Source organism: Lynx rufus, unplaced genomic scaffold (assembly GCF_022079265.1).
Source record: "Lynx rufus isolate CCGP_SWC_20201006 ecotype Redwood Valley unplaced genomic scaffold, mLynRuf1.p SCAF_3, whole genome shotgun sequence".
Classification (NCBI taxonomy): domain Eukaryota; kingdom Metazoa; phylum Chordata; class Mammalia; order Carnivora; family Felidae; genus Lynx; species Lynx rufus.
In genome coordinates, this window is record NW_025814845.1 from 78877240 (window position 1) to 78897381 (window position 20142).

Here is a 20142-nt window from a genome sequence, read left to right on the forward strand (position 1 = left end):
ATTTCATTTTTTCTCATTGCCACGTAGTATTCCATTGTGTATATAAACCACAATTTCTTTATCCATTCATCAGTTGATGGACATTTAGGCTCTTTCCATAATTTGGCTATTGTTGAGAGTGCTGCTATGAACATTGGGGTACAAGTGCCCCTATGCATCAGTACTCCTGTATCCCTTGGGTAAATTCCTAGCAGTGCTATTGCTGGGTCATAGGGTAGGTCTATTTTTAATTTTCTGAGGAACCTCCACACTGCTTTCCAGAGCGGCTGCACCAATTTGCATTCCCACCAACAGTGCAAGAGGGTTCCCGTTTCTCCACATCCTCTCCAGCATCTATAGTCTCCTGATTTGTTCATTTTGGCCACTCTGACTGGCGTGAGGTGATACCTGAGTGTGGTTTTGATTTGTATTTCCCTGATAAGGAGCGATGCTGAACATCTTTTCATGTGCCTGTTGGCCATCTGGATGTCTTCTTTAGAGAAGTGTCTATTCATGTTTTCTGCCCATTTCTTCACTGGGTTATTTGTTTTTCGGGTGTGGAGTTTGGTGAGCTCTTTATAGATTTTAGATACTAGCCCTTTGTCCGATATGTCATTTGCAAATATCTTTTCCCATTCCGTTGGTTGCCTTTTAGTTTTGTTGGTTGTTTCCTTTGCTGTGCAGAAGCTTTTTATCTTCATAAGGTCCCAGTAATTCACTTTTGCTTTTAATTCCCTTGCCTTTGGGGATGTGTCGAGTAAGAGATTGCTACGGCTGAGGTCAGAGAGGTCTTTTCCTGCTTTCTCCTCTAAGGTTCTGATGGTTTCCTGTCTCACATTTAGGTCCTTTATCCATTTTGAGTTTATTTTTGTAAATGGTGTGAGAAAGTGGTCTAGTTTCAACCTTCTGCATGTTGCTGTCCAGTTCTCCCAGCACCATTTGTTAAAGAGACTGTCTTTTTTCCATTGGATGTTCTTTCCTGCTTTGTCAAAGATGAGTTGGCCATACGTTTGTGGGTCGAGTTCTGGGGTTTCTATTCTATTCCATTGGTCTGTGTGTCTGTTTTTGTGCCAATACCATGCTGTCTTGATGATGACAGCTTTGTAGTAGAGGCTAAAGTCTGGGATTGTGATGCCTCCTGCTTTGGTCTTCTTCTTCAAAATTCCTTTGGCTATTCGGGGCCTTTTGTGGTTCCATATGAATTTTAGGATTGCTTGTTCTAGTTTCGAGAAGAATGCTGGTGCAATTTTGATTGGGATTGCATTGAATGTGTAGATAGCTTTGGGTAGTATTGACATTTTGACAATATTTATTCTTCCAATCCATGAGCAGGGAATGTCTTTCCATTTCTTTAAATCTTCTTCAATTACCTTCATAAGCTTTCTATAGTTTTCAGCATACAGATCCTTTACATCTTTGGTTAGATTTATTCCTAGGTATTTTATGCTTCTTGGTGCAATTGTGAATGGGATCAGTTTCTTTATTTGTCTTTCTGTTGCTTCATTGTTAGTGTATAAGAATGCAACTGATTTCTGTATATTGATTTTGTATCCTGCAACTTTGCTGAATTCATGTATCAGTTCTAGCAGACTTTTGGTGGAGTCTATCGGATTTTCCATGTATAATATCATGTCATCTGCAAAAAGCGAAAGCTTGACTTCATCTTTGCCAATTTGGATGCCTTTGATTTCCTTTTGTTGTCTGATTGCTGATGCTAGAACTTCCAGCACTATGTTAAACAACAACGGTGAGAGTGGGCATCCCTGTCGTGTTCCTGATCTCAGGGAAAAAGCTCTCAGTTTTTCCCCGTTGAGGATGATGTTAGCTGTGGGCTTTTCATAAATGGCTTTTATGATCTTTAAGTATGTTCCTTCTATCCCGACTTTCTCAAGGGTTTTTATTAAGAAAGGGTGCTGGATTTTGTCAAAGGCCTTTTCTGCATCGATTGACAGGATCATATGGTTCTTCTCTTTTTTTTTGTTAATGTGATGTATCACGTTGATTGATTTGCGAATGTTGAACCAGCCCTGCATCCCAGGAATGAATCCCACTTGATCATGGTGAATAATTCTTTTTATATGCTGTTGAATTCGATTTGCTAGTATCTTATTGAGAATTTTTGCATCCATATTCATCAGGGATATTGGCCTGTAGTTCTCTTTTTTGACTGGGTCTCTGTCTGGTTTAGGAATCAAAGTAATATTGGCTTCATAGAATGAGTCTGGAAGTTTTCCTTCCCTTTCTATTTCTTGGAATAGCTTGAGAAGGATAGGTATTATCTCTGCTTTAAACGTCTGGTAGAACTCCCCTGGGAAGCCATCTGGTCCTGGACTCTTATTTGTTGGGAGATTTTTGATAACCGATTCAATTTCTTCGCTGGTTATGGGTCTGTTCAAGCTTTCTATTTCCTCCTGATTGAGTTTTGGAAGAGTGTGGGTGTTCAGGAATTTGTCCATTTCTTCCAGGTTGTCCAATTTGTTGGCATATAATTTTTCATAGTATTCCCTGATAATTGTTTGTATCTCTGAGGGATTGGTTGTAATAATTCCATTTTCATTCATGAGTTTATCTATTTGGGTCATCTCCCTTTTCTTTTTGAGAAGCCTGGCTAGAGGTTTGTCAATTTTGTTTATTTTTTCAAAAAACCAACTCTTGGTTTCGTTGATCTGCTCTACAGTTTTTTTGGATTCTATATTGTTTATTTCTGCTCTGATCTTTATTATTTCTCTTCTTCTGCTGGGTTTAGGCTGCCTTTGCTGTTCTGCTTCTATTTCCTTTAGGTGTGCTGTTAGATTTTGTATTTGGGATTTTTCTTGTTTCTTGAGATAGGCCTGGATTGCAATGTATTTTCCTCTCAGGACTGCCTTCGCTGCGTCCCAAAGCGTTTGGATTGTTGTATTTTCATTATCGTTTGTTTCCATATATTGTTTAATTTCTTCTCTAATTGCCTGGTTGACCCACTCATTCGTTAGTAGGGTGTTCTTTAACCTCCATGCTTTTGGAGGTTTTCCAGACTTTTTCCTGTGGTTGATTTCAAGCTTCATAGCATTGTGGTCTGAAAGTATGCATGGTATAATTTCAATTCTTGTAAACTTATGAAGGGCTGTTTTGTGACCCAGTATATGATCTATCTTGGAGAATGTTCCATGTGCACTCGAGAAGAAAGTATATTCTGTTGCTTTGGGATGCAGAGTTCTAAATAGATCTGTCAAGTCCATCTGATCCAGTGTCTCATTCAGGGCCCTTGTTTCTTTATTGACCGTGTGTCTAGATGATCTATCCATTTCTGTAAGTGGGTTGTTAAAGTCCCCAGCAATTACCACATTCTTATCAATAAGGTTGCTTCTGTTTATGAGTAATTGTTTTATATATTTGGGGGCTCCGGTATTCGGCGCATAGACATTTATAATTGTTAGCTCTTCCTGATGGATAGACCCTGTAACTATTATATAATGTCCTTCTTCATCTCTTGTTACAGCCTTTAATTGAAAGTCTAGTTTGTCTGATATAAGTATGGCTACTCCAGCTTTCTTCTGGCTTCCAGTAGCATGATAAATAGTTCTCCATCCCCTCACTCTGAATCTAAAGGTGTCCTCAGGTCTAAAATGAGTCTCTTGTAGACAGCAAATAGATGGGTCTTGTTTTTTTATCCATTCTGATACCCTATGTCTTTTGGTTGGCGCATTTAATCCATTTACATTCAGTGTTATTATAGAAAGATACGGGTTTAGAGTCATTGTGATGTCTGTATGTTTTATGCTTGTAGTGATGTCTCTGGTACTTTGTCTCACAGGGTCCCCCTTAGGATCTCTTGTAGGGCTGGTTTAGTGGTGACAAATTCCTTCAGTTTTTGTTTGTTTGGGAAGACCTTTATCTCTCCTTCTATTCTAAATGACAGACTTGCTGGATAAAGGATTCTCGGCTGCATATTTTTGCTGTCTAGCACCCTGAAAATCTCGTGCCAATTCTTTCTGGCCTGCCAAGTTTCAAAAGAGAGATCAGTCACGAGTCTTATAGGTCTCCCTTTATATGTGAGGGCACGTTTACCCCTTGCTGCTTTCAGAATTTTCTCTTTATCCTTGTATTTTGCCAGTTTCACTATGATATGTCGTGCAGAAGATCGATTCAAGTTACGTCTGAAGGGAGTTCTCTGTGCCTCTTGGATTTCAATGCCTTTTTCCTTCCCCAGTTCAGGGAAGTTCTCAGCTATAATTTCTTCAAGTACCCCTTCAGCACCTTTTCCTCTCTCTTCCTCCTCTGGGATACCAATTATGCGTATATTATTTCTTTTTAGTGTATCACTTAGTTCTCTAATTTTCCCCTCATACTCCTGGATTTTTTTATCTCTCTTTTTCTCAGCTTCCTCTTTTTCCATAACTTTATCTTCTAGTTCACCTATTCTCTCCTCTGCCTCTTCCATCCGAGCCGTGGTGGTTTGCAATTTGTTTTGCATTTCCTTTAAAGCGTTTTTCAGCTCCTCGTGACTGTTCCTTAGTCCCTTGATCTCTGTAGCAAGAGATTCTCTGCTGTCCTGTATGCTGTTTTCCAGCCCAGCGATTAATTTTATGACTATTATTCTAAATTCACTTTCTGTTATATTATTTAAATCCTTTTTGATCAGCTCATTAGCTGTTGTTATTTCCTGGAGATTCTTCTGAGGGGAATTCTTCCGCTTGGTCATTTTGGATAGTCCCTGGTGTGGTGAGGACCTGCAGGGCTCTTCCCCTGTGCTGTGGTGTATAACTGGAGTTGGTGGGCCGGCTGCAGTCAGTCCTGATGTCTGCCCCCAGCCCACCGCTGGGGCCACAGTCAGACTGGTGTGTGCCTTCTCTTCCCCTCTCCTAGGGGCGGGATTCACTGTGGGGTGGCGTGGCCCGTCTGGGCTACTTGCACACTGCCAGGCTTGTGATGCTGGGGATCTGGCGTATTAGCTGGGGTGGGTAGGCAAGGTGCACGGCGGCAGGGGGGGGCAGGCTTAGCTCGCTTCTCCTTAGGTGATCCACTTCAGGAGGGGCCCTGTGGCAGCCGGAGGGAGTCAGATCCGCTGCCGGAGGTTTGGCTCCTCTTCCGTGGGCCTCTCGTCTGCACTTGGGTCTGGTGACTCTGTTCTGCTAATCCTCTGGCGGTTTCCTGGGTTATTTAGGCAGGTGTAGGTGGAATCTAAGTGATCAGCAGGACGCGCGGTGAGCCCAGCGTCCTCCTACGCCGCCATCTTCCCAGAATCCAAAAGGAATAACATATTTAAAGTGCTGGGAGAAAATAACTACCAACCTAAAAATCCAACCCCCCAAAATTAAAAATGGCAAAATAAAGACATGTTCAGACAAAAGTATACAATAATTCATCAACAGACCTTGACCAAAAGAAGCAATAGAGAGAGTTTTTCAGGAAGAAGAAAAATAATGTGATATAGAAAAACAGAAATGTAGAAAGAAACAACACACAACAGAGAGGGTAAATATTTGGGTAAATATGAATAAATATTAACTGTACAGAACAATAATATTCAAAGAATTTAAAATATATGTAAACTTAAAATGTATGACAATAATTAAACAAAAACAGGAGGTAGGAAAATGGAGCTGAAATGTTCTAAGATAGCATTATTGGAAAAGTGGTAAAAATAATCCTTTTTATTAAAGTACAAAAAGTAAGAGATGCATATTGTAATTTTGGTGGTAACCACTAAAACACTATAAAACAATACATAACTAAAAATGTTATGGAAATAGATGAAATTGAATAATACAAAATATTTGATTAATTCAAAAAAGGTGAGGTAAGAAAAAATCCTAAAACAAGTGAGCCAATAGAATATATGAAACAGTTTGGTTTCTATACACACAAATCTATCAGCAATCATATTAAGTGAATTAATTGTGCAGTTAAACGCAGTTTATCAGACTGGATTTTTCAAACTCAGGTTTAGGGTGTATTTTTCACTCTTGACTATAGTTTATTAAATTTTATGTAAACTAAAACAGTTTGGGTTATACTTATAGGTAGTTTTTAATCATCAGTAACAGTAACAAAAGTTATTAAGTTCTTACTATGTGCCAGGACCTATTTAAAGTATTTTACAAATATTTATTCATTTAGTATTCATAATAATGCTTTAAGGTGTGTACTATTATGATCTCCATCTTACTAAGAATTTAAACAACTTACACAAAGTCAGTGACAGAAGAAAATATACCCAAGTAGTCTTGAGTACTCTGACACCAGAGATCATGCTCATAATCACTATGCTATACTGTCTCAGCATATGCAGTGGAGAATAAAGATTATAATGAGAGGCTTTTAAAAATTTCTTGCAAGTAATAATTTTCATAACTCTTTTAAATCTAAATGTCAGGTTACTTAGAATAATGAACTTCTAGTACATTTTAAATAAAATACAACAAAAATATTCTAAAAACTACTAATGTTCATGAGGCACTAAAAATACACTTAAATCAGCAGCTAAACATGGTTAAGATAGTAAATTTAATGTTATACGTTTTTTACATTAGAATATATATAAAATAAAATTTTGTAATAATTCATGAACTTCTCACTTTGTAAAACTTTAATTTTTGTTTAAATAAGAAAACCTTCATTTACTTTTATTTTTCTTTTATGCCTACAAATCTTCAGCATCTCTTGGAGATTACCGTCATGATTTACAGCTGTTCTTTCATTACAACGAGATCTATTTCAGCTACATCTGAAGCTTTTAACTAATTTAAGGCACTAGAGTGATAACTTTGGCAGCACATATACTAAAACTGGAACATCACAGAGAAGATTAGCACCCTGTGCAAAAATGACATGCAAATTTAATTTCACTTCATTTTTAAAAAGTGTTGTAAAGCACTAGGATATTCTTACATTACCACCATAAATATCTTAGGATTCATTCCTATAAACCATGTGTGTTCCACTCTTTCTGGAATAAAAATACTTTTCCTGATAGGAAAGACAAATCCAATTCAGCAGTTCAGTGGCTCTACTATCCGTATATTATCCCTACAGAGTTCTTATCTTTCTAGCTACTCTTTTTGGCCAAACTTATACACTTATGAACTTATACAAACTAATTTTAATTTTCCATAGTATTTTGTACAATAAATTGTCTTTCTCTTTAAGCTTCTTTAATTACAGTTCTATGCCTCTTTTATTCATTTATTCAATTATAATTTCCTGAGTGTCAACTATACGACAGACACCATGTTTCCTGTTTTCTGTACATGTCCTTTTATGATTTGACAAGTATGTTCAAACTTCCCCAATGTTTAACTTCTATTTACTTTCTATCTGTAAAATATCTATTTGTTTTATCTGTATTTTTTACCCTAAATGTTAGCTATTTTTACTTTTCCATATGTACATTCTTTTAAACTTTCTCAAATTCTTTAGGAATGAGAAAGAATAAATAATAAATATATACACATATATTAAAATGTCCTTTTAAAATGTACTCTTAAAATTTTAATGTGAATCAAAACTGCAATGTCAGAATTTTACTCATGAGATTTTCTTCCTGTCAATCCTTACAGGCTAGTTTTACTCTTAAGAGTCTCTGATCTTAAGAATATTTCTTGTTTCCTGATGATCATTTTGAAACAGGGATAATCTAAATTCCTTGTACATACCTAACAATGTCCAGAATCTCTTGTTTGACAATTCTAAACTGTAAAATAATATGATCACTATTTGTGAAATGATTCTTCCCTTCTATTCAATTAGTTCTCCTTTATTTAGTCAAAATTAAGCTAGAGTATGTGTTCCTCCCATAGCTTCCTCTACCTTATGTGAAAGTAAATTATCAGTAAATCAAAAACATGTAAGATGGTCTGCTTTCAGTAAGATGAGAAATACAACAATAGCCTTTTATATTTACTCACATAGTTATCATCTTTGATACTCTGTATTACTTTATATAGACCCAGATTCCATCTTCCATCTGGTAATATTTTCCTCTGCCTGGAAGACTTTAACATTTCTTATACTGCAGGTCTTTGAAGGATGACTATTTCAGCTTGTGTATAGATACATATATATGTATTCACACACACACACACACACACACACACACACACACACACATACTTCATATATTTCACATATTCCAAGTGTTTTCATTTTTGAAAGATGTTTTAACCTGCTATAGAATTATAGTTTGACAACTGTTTTCTTTTAATACTTAAAAATGTTGCACTATGTCTTCTGACTTACATCATTTCCCACAAGACATATGCTCCCATTGATAACTTTGCCCCTCAATACTATATATCCTTTTTCTCTGGCTGCTTTTAAGAATTTTTTTAACCATTCTAGTCAATTTGGTGATAATATGCCTTTGCATAGTTTCCTTAATGTCTTTTGCTGCAAGTTTGTTGAGCTTCATGGATATTTCAGTTTTTATAAAGCTCCAATCAAAGTTTGGAAATTTTCAGTCATCATTCCTTAAAATATTATTGTATGACCCCATACTCCTTCCCTTCCTTCAAGGACTCTAATTACACAAATATTAAGCCACTTCAAATTGTCTCACAGTTTACTGATACTTTATTCACTACTTTTGTCTTTTTTCTCACTGTGTTTCATTTCAGACAGTTTCTATCAGTGTCTTCAGGTTCACTAATCTTTTCTTCTAAACCTCCTATACTGTTGTTAATGAGAGTGTACTTTTTAAAAATATTATACTTGCCATCTCTGGAACTTCAATTTGTGTCTTTTTATTTGTGCCATTTCTCTACTCAATTTACTCAATCTTTCTTCTACCTTTTGAATGTGAAATGTAGTTATAATAACTGTTTAATGTCTTTGTCTACTATTTCTACCATTTGTGTAATTTCTTGTCTTTTACTATTGGTTTGTTCCCTGATTCTAGGTTATATTTTCCTGCTTACTTGCATACCTATTTTTTTATTGGATATCACACTCTGTGAATTTTATTTTCTTGGACACTGAATATTTTTTAATTCCTATGAATTTCCTTGAGATTTGTTTTGGGATACAGATGTCCAGTAAGGAATAAATATATATAAAAGATGAAACACTTGGAGAAAAAATATAAACTATCATTCACAGGTGGCATAATGTGCGTGAGGAAACTTTTTTCAAAACTAATAATAAATTAGTAGAATTAATCATTTAATTTAGCAAGCCACATGGGTCATTGGTAAAGCAATCTTCAATAAAGATTATAATATTTTTTATACCTATAACAGAAAGCTAAACAATGAAAATATTTAAAAGGTACCATTTACAATAGAATTTAAAAACATGAAACACTAAATACAAAGGAAGAAATCTAATAAAGATGGGTAAGACTTGTACACAAAAATCATAAAGCCACAAAGAGCATGTAAAGGAAACTTAAATTCCTCTCCGGAAATAGTGGAGCAATTTTAAAATGAAGATAAATATTTAAACAAATACATATGACATCCATGAAGAAATAAAGAATATGATCCATTTTTAAAAAAGAAATTACAAACATAGTTGCAAACCGAATTAATGTTTATTCTTATGTCATAAGTTACCATATAAAAATGATTTCAATAATAATAGTATGGCTCAAAATAATGGGGAAAATATGTCACATGTAATTGTTATAAACCCTAAGTCTTGGCATTAGATATAAAGAATATTATTTTGGTATTCACAAATTACCTGATAATCGGCAGGACCAGGAGAAGTAAAAGCTTCTTTCTGAACCAGCAAGAGAGTCCGAGGAACAGAAGAACCAAATGCACTTTTCTTTTTTTTCTTCAAGTAGGTATTGCTAATGTTGTCAATCATAGTATTGTTTAGGATATTATAAAACCCAGGACCTAAAATCATGAGGAATATCATATGTAAGAATAAATATGCTTTTAATTCTTTTAAACTGAATAACTTTAAATAAAGTAATTTTTTGAAAGAACTCACATATTACTAGCAAGAATGTAAAATGGTATGACATTTTGAGAAACAATTTTTCAAGTTCTCATAAAACCAAACATATACTTAATATATGATCCAGAATTTCTATCCCCAGGTATTTTCCCAAGAAAAATGAAAACAACCCAAATGTCCATCAGCTAGTGAAAAAAAAAAAGAAGTTCTATATTCAAACAATAAAATACTACCCAGCAATAAAAAGAAATATAAATACAACAATATGAATGGACATTAAAAACACGATCCCAAGTCAAAGAAGATAGACACAAAATCCTGAATAACGTATGTTCCATTTATATGAAATTCCAGAAAATGCAATATCATAGTGACAGTAACAGTAGCCTGGAGAAGGTGGAGATTAACTGCAAGAGGGGAAAGAGAAAACATTTTTAAAATGATGGAAATGTTATAAAACTTAATTGTAGTGGTGATTACCCGACCACATACATTTACCAAACCTCATCATACTTTACACTTAAAATGAATTACTTTAGGGGCGCCTGGGTGGCTCAGTCGGTTAAGCGTCGGACTTCAGCTCAGGTCACGATCTCACGGTCCATGAGTTCGAGCCCATGTCAGGCTCTGGGCTGATGGCTCAGAGCCTGGAGCCTGCTTCCGATTCTGTGTCTCCCTCTCTTTCTGCCCCTCCCCCATTCATGCTCTGTCTCTCTCTGTCCCCAAAATAAATAAATGTTAAAAAAAAATTTTTAAAAATGAATTATTTTATGTGTAAATTATATCTCAATAAAGGAGAAAGGAAGGAAAGGAAAGGAAAGGAAAGGAAAGGAAAGGAAAGGAAAGGAGAAAGAACAAACGAAAGAAAGGAATTCTTGATGCCAAAAAATATTGAAAAGTTGATGTAGCAACATTAAAAATCAATTTGGGAGAAAAAAATCACCTATCATCCAATATTCCTATCACAGCAGTTATTTTATTTTTGCCTTTTACCTTTCAGGACATATTTATAGCCAGAAATATTTTCTACAGTGGCAATCTGAGTAAATAACATCTTTTTCAATCAAAATAATACAAACTTTCTATGTCATTGGAAAAAGCTTTATCAAAACATTAAAATATTTGAAAAAATATTTGTATATGTTTTATAATTCAGTAATTTTAAAACATTAGTTCCAGGAAGCAGCAATATCCATAAAATGCAATATATACTTGAAAGGACATTTAACCTGGTTGTATTCATGTTACCTGAATTCTACTAAATTAGCTCTGCAACTAAATAGATATAAAACGTAATTTCAATCTCATTTGTTTTTCTGGGCTTCAAGTTCTTTGTCTGAAGATACAGAAACTGACTAGATCAGTACTACTCAAAATGTGGTCTATGGGCTGTTGCTAATCCAAAAACAATCTACCAGAAAAGGAGCTTATAATTAAATGTAAATTGACTATTCCCTAGGTATTTTATAACTAGTCTTTCTCCATAAAGGAAGCACTGTGTTGATTTACATTTTGGTGCAATCTCCTTTCTCATTGTAGGTAGGAAACAAGTTGCTGACAAGTGAGCACTTTGAATACTATGAGGCTAATGATACTTTAGGTCCTTTCTGGACTAAAAATGATTAAATCATTATACATTGTAAAATAGAAGATTTTTCTAAAACAAGCTACCTAAAATCTTCCCAATTTTTCAAATATTCCAATTCCAACATCTTTTCCTCAAAAGTCTCTCCCAGGAGCGCCTGGGGGGCTCAGCTGGTTAAGCAACTGAGTCTTGATTTCTACTCGGGTCACGATCTCATGGTTTGTGAGGTCGAACTCCATGTCAGGCTCTGTGCCGACAGTGCAGAGCCTGCTTGGGATTCTCTCTCTCTCCCTCTCTCTCTGCCTCCCCCCTGCTCACGCTCACTCTCTCTCTCTCTCTCTCTTTCTTTCTCTCTCTCTCTCCCTCTCTTCCAAATAAATAAATAAATAAATAAATAAACAAACAAACCATTTTTTAAAAAGTCTCTACCAAAGAGTCTCTTGTGCCAACTCTCAGAAAACCTAAATGCTACTATGGTTTATTCCTGCCATCTTCATAATTCCCTCCACTAGTAATGTTTAGGAGAAAGGTACATGGAAAGTGTGATAAAAACTATTTAGACCACCATTTCAGGTAATTAAAAGACAAGTATGTCAGATCTGACTCTTTTCTGGCATGAGAATACAATAAAACACATTACAACTTAAGTGCTTAAATACAGGGACCTCACAGTGTATACATCACAAGTACTGCCTTGTTAAGTAAAAGCCATCCTGATCATGTAATTCACTCACATTAGAGGTTTTTCATATTCATTTTCCACTCAGTAGGTGTAGAAATGCCAAGGAACCCCAACGTTAGTTTAGGGTTACCTTCTAACAGTAATCTGTAAATCTGTCCAATGACTGATGGGTCCAATTCATTACTGTACCTAATCTCTACATGCAATAAAATTTTTTTTAATAAAATAGATAAAATAGATAAATAAATAAACTCAAAGTTCCATGAGGCCATTCTCACTGATTCTTAAAACATGTAAGACTTGGGATTGGATTGGAGGGGGTCATCAAAATTGCATGTAATCCTTTAAAAATTAACTAACCTTTGGGAAATTTATATTTTATTCATAATATACTAGGCCATCAAATTGAAAACAAGACCCAATCTTAAGGCAGTTGGGTCAATCAGTAAGTTCATTTATAGAAATAATTTGGATTTCAAATTCATGATAAACACACTGAGCTAGCCTCAGGTGGGGAAGTGTCGAACACTTACACATGACCTCTCCAGAACTACAGTCTTAGAACAGTCAGACTTTATAGAGGCTTTGGGCAATTGTTTCAACAGGGCTAGGTGTATGGTGTAAAGCTTATAACTTTGCCTAAGAAGTGTTGGAAACCTTAAGAGACTCTTAAATACTGAGAACAAACTGAGGGTTGATGGGGGTGGAGAGAGGGGAAAGTGGGTGATGGGAATTGAGAAGGGCACTTATTGGGATGAGCACTGGGTGTTCTATGGAAACCAATTTGACAATAAATTATATTAAAAAAAAAAAGAAGTGCTGGGATATCACTTCTACCATTTGTCAAAAAAGACACCAGATTAGCCAAGATTGGAAGGGAGAAGAATGAGACTCAACCTCTCAATGGCATTAGTAGTAAATAATTTTGTACCCCTATAAACTTACCATAACAAATTGCCATAACAAAACTTGTAGCAATGGTTTGGGAAGGGGCGATGGGTCAGAAGCTGAAACAACTCAAGACATAGAGACAGGGCCATCAAAGGACTTGGTGATGGCTTAAAAGACAGGAGGAAAATGTTATTGCAGGCTGGAAAAAAAGAAAGCATATAATGTAATGGCAGAGATTTTAACAATACTAATGCTTGAGACAATAAAGAAAATACCTAGTAAATAAGGGGTTTCTGGCTAAGAAAGTTTGAGGGCTGAATATCATCACAAGTGCCAAGTAACGATTTTCAGCCATGTGTGAGAAGGTATGGAAAGAAAGAGATGGGCTAAAACTGTTGTTTTCAAAGGGAATTTACAGAAAATGAAAATAAATCAAGATTTTCTGGATTTAAAAGTAAAACTCTTCTTCATCCATCTCTCCGTACAGCAAAAAGCTCTCAAAGCAAGAAATGGCCTGAGAGCAAAGACCTCAGAAAGATTTCAGATGGTACCTCACAGAATTTCTCAATTAAAGAAAAGGACTTCTATGAATCTTAAGGCCATATGTCACAGACCCTCTTGGCTAAAATAATAGTGCTCCCAAGAATCTAAGAAAATGGAAACAGAGCAGTACCAAAGGTGACCCAAAGTAGAGAAGGGTTTTTCTAAAAAGTACATCTGAATGTGGCTTCTGTCCAGTGTACTTTATTAGAAGTCAATTCAATAATATACTCACAAAGTTTTTATAAGGAATTGTACAAACTTGGAAGAAAAAAGACAAAAGTGCAAAATGAAAAGTGGCTATAGACCCCCAATCTTCTACAGGCAGGAAGCAGGTTGAGAAAGCTCAAACACAGCCTATTTCTTTGGGATTTTTTTTCTTGCTTCTTGAAGTAGACCTGTATTGCAATATACTTCCCTCTTAGGAACAATTTTGCTGCATCCCAAAGGTTTTGGACCATTGTGTTTTCATTTTCATTTGTTTTCATGTTTTTTATTTCTTTGATTTCCTGATTAACCCATTCATTCTTTATGTTGTTCATTCATTCATGTTGTTTTAACCTCCATATGGTCTTCCAAAATTTCTTCTTGTGGTTGACTTGGAGTTTCATAATGTTGTGGTCAGAAAAAATGCATGGTATGATTTCAATATTTTTGTATTTGTTGAGGCCTGTTTTGTAACCTAATATGTAATCTATTCTGGATAATGTTACATATGCACTTGAAAAAAAATGTGTATTCTGCTGTTTTAGGAATGTTCTGAATGCATCTGTTAAGCCCATCTGATCTAGTGTGCCATTCAAAGCCATTGTTTCCTTGTTGATGTTCTGTTTAGATATCTGTCCATTGATGTCAATGGGGTGTTGAAGTCCCCTACTATTATTAGGTTATTATAAATTAGTTCCTTTTGTTTATTATTGTTTTATATATTTGGATGCTTCCATGTTGGATGCATGGAACATTTACAATTGTTATATCTTCTTGTTGGATTGTCCCCCTAATGATTATGTAGTGTCTTTCTTTGTCTCTTTCTAAAGTCTTTGTTTTAAAGTCTAGTTTGTCTGATACAGGTATTGCTATTCTGGCTTTCTTTTGACATTCATTTGTGTGGTAAATATTTCTTCACCCTGTAACTTTCAATCTGCAGGTGTCTTTAGGGCTAAAATGAGTCTCTTACAGGTCATATATAGATGGGACTTTTTTTTAATGTTTATTTGAGAGAGAGAGAGACAGAGAGCAAGCAGGGGAGGGACAGAGAGAAAGGGAGACAAAGAATCAGAAGCAGGCTCCAGGCTCTGAGCTGCCAGCACAGAGCCTGACACGGGGCTCAAACACACAGACCACAAGATCATGACCTGAGCCGAAGTTAGATGCTTAACCGTCTGAGCCACCCAGGCGCCCCTGGGACTTTTTTTTTTTTTTAATCCATTCTAACACCCTATGGCTTTGATTGGAGCATTTAATCCATTTATATTCAAAGTAACTATTGATAGATATGTATTTATTGCCATTTTATTACTTGTTTTGTCATTGTTTCTGGAGATCTTCTCTGATCCTTTCTTGTCTTTGTCACTTTTGGTCTCTCCTTTGCACTCAAAAATTTCCCTTTAATATTTCTTATATGGCTGATTTGGTGGTCATTAATTCCTTTAGTTTTGTTTGTCTGCAAAACTCTTTATCTCTACTTCTATTCTGAATGATAGCCTTGCCAGATAGAATATTCCTGGCTGGATATTTTTCCCATTCAGCACGGTGAATGTATCATACCACTCCCTTTTGGACTGACACATTTCTGTTGAGAAATCTCCAGCTAGCCTTTTGGGTTAAGGACTTTTTTTGTCTTGCTGCTTTTAAGATTTTTTTTCTTTATCACTATATTTTGCAAATTTAATCACAATATATCTTGGTGTGGGCATGCTTTTGTTGATCTTGATGGGGGTTTTCTGTTCCCTCTGGATCTGGATATCTGTTTCCTTCCTCAGATTAGGGAAATTTTCTGCGATTATTTCTTGAAATAAATTTTCTGGCCCCTTTTCTCTCTTCTTCTTCTTCTGGGACTCCTATAATATAAATGTTATTACATTTGTTGGAGTTGCTGAGTTCCCTAAGTCTATTCTCATGTTGCATAATTCTTCTATCTCTCTTTTGTTCAGCTTCATTATTTTTTATTATTTTGTCTTCTAGGTCACTAATTCATTCTTCTACTTCTTCCAGCTTGCTATTCATTACATGAAGCTCATTTCCAATCTCATTTATTGTATTCATTCTTTTTTTAAGTCTTTTATTACTGTAATAAGGGTCTATCTAATGTCTTCTATTCTTTTCTCAAGCCCAGTGAGTATCTTTATAATTGTTGCTTTAAATTCTCCATCAGGCGTGTGTGTGTGTGTGTGTGTGTGTGTGTGTGTGTGTGTGTAACATATATATATATATATATATATATATATATATATATATATATATGACATATATGTTAGATCTCCGGCTGTGGCCTTATCTTGTTCTTTCATTTGGAATAATTCCTCCATCTTGGCATCTTGTATAAGTCTCTGCCTTTTTCTCTGTTAGAAAAGACAGTTATGTCTCCTGCTCCTAAAAGTAATAGCCTTATGAAAAAGAGGTATGTAGTGTCTGTGGCATGGCACTTCAGTGAATGTCTCTGGTGTGTCCTGTGTGTGATCTATTATTCCATTTTGGCTGCTCTGTCCTTCAGGCCAGTCATCTGGAGAGGCTTTCTTTGCCTGCTGTGGGCAGTATTTGATCCCTGCATGAATGTGGCAAGTTTTAACTAGGTGTGCTCTGATCTGATTGTGAAATGAGATCTGACACTGACTCCACCAGAACTAAGGCCTTGCAGAACTTTCTAGTCAGGAGACATGGTACGGGCAGGGGCATCTGCTAGTCTTCTTAGGGAAGGGCTTGCCACACTGGGACTGAGGCAACCTTTACTGAGAAGGGCAGTCCCTCCAGAGCATGAGGGGTGGGGCTTGGTGTAAACAAGTTAGGCAGCCAGAAATACAGCCTATTTCTTAAAGAAGAGAAAGGATGTGGAGCACCTGGGTGGCTCAGTTCGTTGAGTGTCTGACATCAGCTCAGGTCATGATCTCACAGTTCATGAGTTCAAGCCCCATATTGGGCTCTGGGCTGACAGCTCAGAGCCTGGGCCCTGCTTTGGATTCTGTGTCTCCCTCTCTTTCTGCCCCTCCCCAACTCATGCTCTGTCTCGAAAATAAATAAAAAAGCATTTTTTTTAAAGTATGATTCGAAAGATAGAACCAAGAGCCCAAAAGGTAAAACAAAGGACCTTGGAAAATCATTACCATTGAGCCAAACTGGGCTCTAATCAAGAAAATGACAAATGTACTTGGTTGGATTTTGGAATTGCTATAGGGCTATGACTACTATAGGCTTCCAGTTTTCTCTTTTCTGAATAGAAGCATCCAGTATGATTATCCTCTTTCTCCCATCACTGTGTTTTGGAATGTGTGGGACAGAGAATGTGTATCTTTAGTTCACAGCTCTTCTCACAAAGAAAAGTCATACTCAAAAGCTAATATAAAGTACTAAACCCACAAATTCTCACCTATAACTATACTGGACCTTAGATAACAAAATCCTGAACTTCAAGATTACATTCATAATTTCATGAGACTTTGGAGGCCTTGAGAAGGCATGTAGGACAACTGTAAATATTTTGTGGCCATAGGGTAGTCTACAGTAAATTAAAGATGGCCACAAATTCTTTGCTGCTCCTGTCATTGAGAGATGAAGTTTCAGGTTCTTCTGTTGCTCTGAGTAATTTGATTAACTAACAGAATGTGCTCTTTCTGACATTAGGCCATAAGAAGCATTGTACAATGCTGCCAGGTCCTATGGAGCCCTTAGCTACCAAATTAAAATACCAACTATCCTGGGGCAGCAATGCTGAAGTTATGCATGCACTCTGAATGAGTCTCATCTGAGCTCTGCCTCCCAGGCATCCCACAAAATAATAATATATAATTGAAAACTCTGTGTTTTTAAGCCACTAAGTTTGTTATGCAACAACACATAATTATATCTTAACATTTATATAAGTTATTTTTGTGCTGTATTCTTAATTCTGTATACTAGAATACCCAGTGAGAATACTAGAATATGTGATGGAATATCCTTAAAATAAAATTTTAACAAAAGTGCATATCATAAGTTAAATTACTGGCAGTGACCACATAGTTGACATATATGCACATCCATCAAGAGAAATTAGGAAATTTACTAAATAAAGAAAAACCATAGAAAATTACAATAATGATATGTAACATGTTAAATTGAAATCTTACTAAAATTGTACATTATTTTTCATCTATCTGTGTTTAGTATATAGTCAATACTATAAAAATGTGATTTAAAATGACAGCACAAACCACAGAACAAAAAAAAATGTACTCTCTTGTTACGTCCATCTTGTTAAGAATATTAAGTTATATAAATACACGGATTAATTGCTAACCTGGCATTTCCTCTGTCCTGGAGTCCTGTGTGAATCGAGGAGCACTCTGACCAAATGGGGTATTTTTCAGTCCCGGTGTTTTCTTCAAGGAATTGAAAGCAGTTCGAGATTCATTATATGTGCCAGGAGCTGGGGTGATTGATTTCATAGGTACAAATCTCTGGTAAAGAACAGGAAAATATGCCAATGAGCAACTATAGTATATTTCAATATTTCATAAATTAAAAGCTGCCATCTTAGTAATATAACATCTGGAGTTTAATTAATTCTTAAAGGAGTGAAGAAAATATAGATGAATTAAGATCTTGTAACTATTAAATAGCATAAAATATATAGCTCTTAGTAAAATCATATATATATTAACATAGTAATGCATTATGTACTTTACTAAGCCAAATAGACTTTTTTGAAGGAAATTATCTCAACATGAGATTCTAGATGATAATGTATGGACAATCTTCACATTTATAAGATAAAAAATAAAAATCTATATGATCTAACATGATTTCTTTTATGTAATAAAATTATACAATTGACAAAGTTCCTCAACATATATATTCACTTAACTACACAATATCATTAAATATCTTTTTAAAAAATCTCAAATATAAGTGATATATAAATCCAATTTAGCTTATAATTTTAAAATTATTATATTACAAACATAAAAAGTTTATTATAAAGTTATAATATTTAACTTCTTAATAATATGTATCTATATGTATAACTGAACTCTTAAGAAATATAGCATTGTATAATCTTATTTTTTAACATTTTATTTGAAATAAATTTCAAATTTACAGAAAAAAATTGTACAAATAAAAATAAGGCAGAAAATACATGTATGTATGTTTACCCAGATTCACCCGTTGTTAACATGTTATGCCATTTGTTTTCATTTGCCCACACTCTTTGTTTCTCTCTCTTTATTTCACTACACCCATTCCTTCCTCTATGTGTCTCTCTGTGTGTCTTTCTATGTGCATGCACACACATACACACACACATGCAGTATATATATATATAGAACCAGTCAATGGAAAGTTAATATATGTCATGGCCCTTTACCCCTAAATACTTTGGTATGTATTTACCACGAATATGGATTTTTTTACATATCTGAAGTATAATTATCAACTTCAGTATATGTACAATTATATAATACTATTATCTAATCAACTATCAATATTCAAAACTGTCAGTTGATCTAATAATACCTCTAGTCCATTTTTCTCCTTCAGTATATAATCTAGTCTAGGTTCAGATATTGCTTTTAGCCTCTTTTAATGTAGGAACATTTCTAAAACCTTCCCTTGTGTTTTGTGACTTTGGAAGAATATAGCACCCCTCTTTTGTATAAAAGAACCTTCCTTAGTTGGGGCTTTTGTGATGCTTCCTCATGATTATATTCAGGTTATACATTTCTGGATAGCATACTAAATAGGTGATGTTGTAGCTTTCTGAGAGTATCATATCCAGAGGTACATGATGTCCTTGAATGTCAATGGTGATTTTAATTTTATAAAATTGAATACTCTCTCTATACTTATCAGTAAGCACTCAGCATTCTACTATAAGCAAGAGCTCTCTCTTCTCCCCCAATTATTCATTTATTTTTATCTATTTATGTATTTACTATCCATGTGGAAATATAAATGTCAGTTAAAACTATTGCGATTCACTACTGTGTTGTTGTTTTTTGTTTTGTTTTGTTTTGTTTTGTTTTTTTTAACCAGTAGGGAGCCATTAAAGTTGGCTCACACATCCTTATGAGAAGTCATCATCTTTTTTTTTGAGATTTTTTTTAATTTCATGACATAAGAAGATGTTACAGGTTCATCTTCTACCTACTTTGCACAATCCCTGCTTCTTGGCTTATTTAACAGACAAAGCTAGAATATATATCTATATATCTATATCTATCTATACCTATTTCTATATTTATACACACACACATACTCAGGGATACATATACCCATATACATATATGTGCATATATATGCATATACATATACATATATATGTATTACAAATCATGAGTTCACATTTAAACCTTCAATTAAAATCTGTCCTTTCTCACCTCCCCCA

At 35.1% G+C, this 20142-nt stretch overlaps 1 protein-coding gene and 1 pseudogene across 1 annotated transcript in view; one reads left to right on the forward strand and one right to left on the reverse strand.

Annotated features, from left to right (window-relative positions):
* Positions 1-20142, reverse strand: part of STPG2 (sperm tail PG-rich repeat containing 2) — a 640262-nt gene that overhangs the window by 467885 nt on the left and 152235 nt on the right. Inside the window, exons 8-9 of the mRNA XM_047091542.1 lie at positions 18055-18214; positions 9640-9800 (exon numbers count right to left, since the gene is read on the reverse strand). Coding sequence (XP_046947498.1) covers positions 9640-9800; positions 18055-18214 — 321 coding nt within the window. The remainder of the gene's footprint in view (positions 1-9639; positions 9801-18054; positions 18215-20142) is intronic.
* On the forward strand, positions 6717-6816 carry LOC124521434 (uncharacterized; annotated as a pseudogene).